The 3237-nt window shown below is 66.1% G+C and overlaps 1 protein-coding gene across 1 annotated transcript in view; it reads right to left on the bottom strand.

Annotated features, from left to right (window-relative positions):
* ANPEP (alanyl aminopeptidase, membrane) overlaps positions 1–1132 on the bottom strand; it is a 6260-nt gene extending 5128 nt beyond the window's left edge. The window contains 1 exon segment of the mRNA XM_019472372.1: positions 159–1132. Within this exon segment, the coding sequence (XP_019327917.1) occupies positions 159–896 (738 nt within the window). The 5' untranslated portion in view covers positions 897–1132.
* Positions 1133–3237: the final 2105 nt, after the last annotated feature.

Raw genomic sequence — 3237 nt, 5'->3', positions numbered from 1 at the left:
ACCTTCCTGCAAGCAAATCCCATCGGCGCCCAGGGGCCTCTGCAGGGGCCGGCACCCCCCCCGGGTCCCTCTGCTCCCCCCCTGCCCTGCCCACTCCCCAGTCCCCTCCTCGCTGGGGTGGCATGTGGACACAGGGGGGCACAGAGGCTCTCCCACACTCATCCCGCTGTCCCAGTGAGAGAGGAGCCCCAAACCTGGCCCGTGCCCTCCACCACCCCCAGGCCAGCCCTGCGCCCCCACCTTGGCCCCCTGCCCTCCACCTACTTGTTGCCCGACTCATCCACGTATTCACTGCGGTAGAAGCCGGCCAAGTCGTCAGCCAGCTCCCCTGTGAAGATGCTGACAAGCCGGTAGCGCTGGCCCTGCTGCAGCAGGCCATTCAACTGCACCACCAGGTACTGGGTGGGGGTCTCCAGCCAGGTGTTACTGATGTGGGGCACGCTGGAGCCATCCACCGCATGCAGTGAGGTGTGGAAGGGCCCCTGCAGGGTGTACTTCAGCTTCTTGCTGTGTATGAGGATGAGGTCAGTGGCTTCCATGCAGACGAAGACCACGCTGCTGTTGCCCTTGAAGATGTACGTGTTGTTGGCATCGGGCGTCAGGAAGGGCTGCAGGGTCACCTCGTAGGACTCCGGCCTCAGCGTCGTCGGCAGCCTCCACCGGTTCCAGGGCTTGTTGGGAGCAGCGGTGGTGTTGGGGGCAGCGGTGGTGTTGGGGGCAGCAGTGGAGGGGGGGGCAGCCGTGGTGGTGGTGGTGTCGGCAATGCCAGGATCTGTTGGCTTGTTCTTCTCCTGGGCATACACCACTGAGAGCGCGATGATGGTGGCCACGGCCCCCAGGCCCAGCACAATGGCCACGATGCCCACACTCTTGCTGATGAAGAAGCCGGCAGCCATGGCGGGGCTGCAGGAGCGGTGCTCGTGAAGGAGGCACTGCCCGGCTGGCACGGCTTTTAGCCTCTCGCTCCCACAAGGTTTATTAGTCTAAGTTAATGGGTGAAGTATTAAACGACCATGAGGCTCAGGATGGCGATGGCCCCTGGGATGAGCCTTCCACCCGCCCTCCTCCCGGCCTTGCAGGAGCACTAACACCCAGTGCCGCTGCAGCAGGGAGTAAAACCGGCAGCTCAGGATTGCACCATCAGGGATGGGCAGTGTGGGAGTTGGCACGGGCTGTGGGCCAGAACTCCCAGGGTCCCTCCTGAGCACCGGCCTGGTCCTGCAAAAGGGACAGAGCGGGTGGTCACAGCCGGTGGCCACGTCCCTGCCTCGCCATGAGGCAAGGTGGGTGGCCCCGGAACCCAAGCCCAGCCTCCGGCTCAGCATCGCCCTGTTTGCCCTCGACTGATGGGGTGGTCTGAGCCACTGCTGGGGGGTCCCGGCCGCCCCTCTGCCTGCAAGGGACCTATTGCTGGGGCTGAGGGCACAGCAGATGGGGGCCAGCACCTGCACCCTGGAGGGGCACACCTCGTCGGGCTGCCCACGCACCAGGGGAAAAGCGGGAGGGCACACAGTGCAGCTCCAGGAGGCCACAGCGGCGCAGGTGGAGCCCGGGACCATGCTGGGGAGGACCCCACCCTGCCTGCAGCCCTCTCAAAGTCCAGGGTTGCATCGCCTGGCTCGCACCTGGAGGTCAAACTCCGGGCCCCGTGAACCCAGTCCAAGCAGGAGCATGCCCACTGCTGCCAGCCATGGGGCACCCAGCAGCCTGCACACACCACAGGCCGCGCTTGGTCCTCCCACCAGCCGCAGCCCCGGTGAGCTGGTGTCTCAACCAGCATGGCACATGGCTGGGAGACGGCGGGTCTTGTGGGCAGAGCCTTGCCTGTGCCCCACGGCGCAGAGCCCCCGGCCAGGGGCCTGGCTGGAGCCAAGCAAGCACACCAGGGCTCGGGGTGCTGGTGCACGGGACAGGGGCACATGCTTCTCCGTGAGAGCTCTGCCCTGGCAGGGGAGAGCAGCCTGAGCCCCCTAGGCTGTGTGGGTCAGCCCCAGGATCTCTGCCAGAGGCTTCCCCAGGCACAGCAGAAAGCCACGGAGCAAAGTCCCTGTGCGGGTCAGGGTGGGGAGGGGAGGCGCTGCTTCTCGCCTTGGGAATAGAAACTCCTTTCCCCAAGATCTGATCTCCAGTGGGGTGACATGGGCAGGTCCTGCTGAGAGCCGCAGCTCTGGGGCAAGGGGTGAACCCAGGAAGAGGCTGAGCAGTGTCCTCAGGGAACTGTGCCCTGTCCCTGACAGCGCCCAGCTGCACCCGCCGGCATCACTGTGCCTGGCAGAGCAGCCCTGGGATGGTGCGGCATCCCTGAGCATCCCCTTCCCCACAGAGCCTGGACATCCCTGCGGCCTAGCCAGCCACTGCTGCGTGCAGGGCTGCAGCACAGGCATGCTCTGTCCCGCTCCCTGCCCTTGCTTTGGCCAAAGGCACAGGGTTTGGGGAACAGCGTACACCAAATCACAGCTGGGACAGCTCCCCCGGGACTGGGGGCCACAGCTAGCTGGGAGGGTGCCGGGCACCCCGCACACCCTCTGTCCTGCACTGATGGTCATACTGCACCCCTGCCCGGCACTGGCCCTCCCCACACAGACCCCCTCGGGCACTGTGTGCAGGCACTCACCCCAGCTCGCCTCCGCGCTGGCCCCCTGTTAACACCAGCCAGCCCCTGTGCCCCTCCCTGACCCCCCTTCCCAGATTGCCTGCACCACCCCACGCCACACACGCCCCATCTCCCCCAGCCCCAGTGCACGCAGGCTCCTGATGGACCCACTGCAAAGCCTCCTCCTCCATGGAGCCCTTGCAGATGGTGCACACGTGTCCCACGTCCCACACGCAGACACCCAGGGCACAGATGCTGGGCGTCACCCACATGGACACACAGCTCCCTTGAGGCTCTGGCCCCAGACACCCCATAACCTCACATGCACACACATCCCAGAGCCCTCCATAACCTCATGCATCCCCATGGACCCCCCCAAAGCCTCCCCCCATCACATGCTCTATAACCCCATGCACACGAACCCCGCAGGTCCGAACATGCAAGCCCACAGCCCCGCCGCCTGCCCCACACCCCACAGTCCCGTGCCAGCCCCTGCATGCACCCACACAGCCCCTTTCCCCGCTCAGCCCAAGCCAACGATCCCCCAGGGCGGGGAACCCTAGGACCCCTGGTTCGGGGTCTGCTCCCCCACGGGGGTCTCGGCAGCGGCATTGCCCCCCACTCACCTGCATGCGCTCAGCCGC

Source organism: Aptenodytes forsteri, unplaced genomic scaffold (assembly GCF_000699145.1).
Source record: "Aptenodytes forsteri isolate BGI_AS27 unplaced genomic scaffold, ASM69914v1 Scaffold83, whole genome shotgun sequence".
NCBI lineage: Eukaryota > Metazoa > Chordata > Aves > Sphenisciformes > Spheniscidae > Aptenodytes > Aptenodytes forsteri.
Note: the sequence above shows the minus strand (reverse complement) of the source record. Positions and strands in the feature narration are given on the sequence as shown.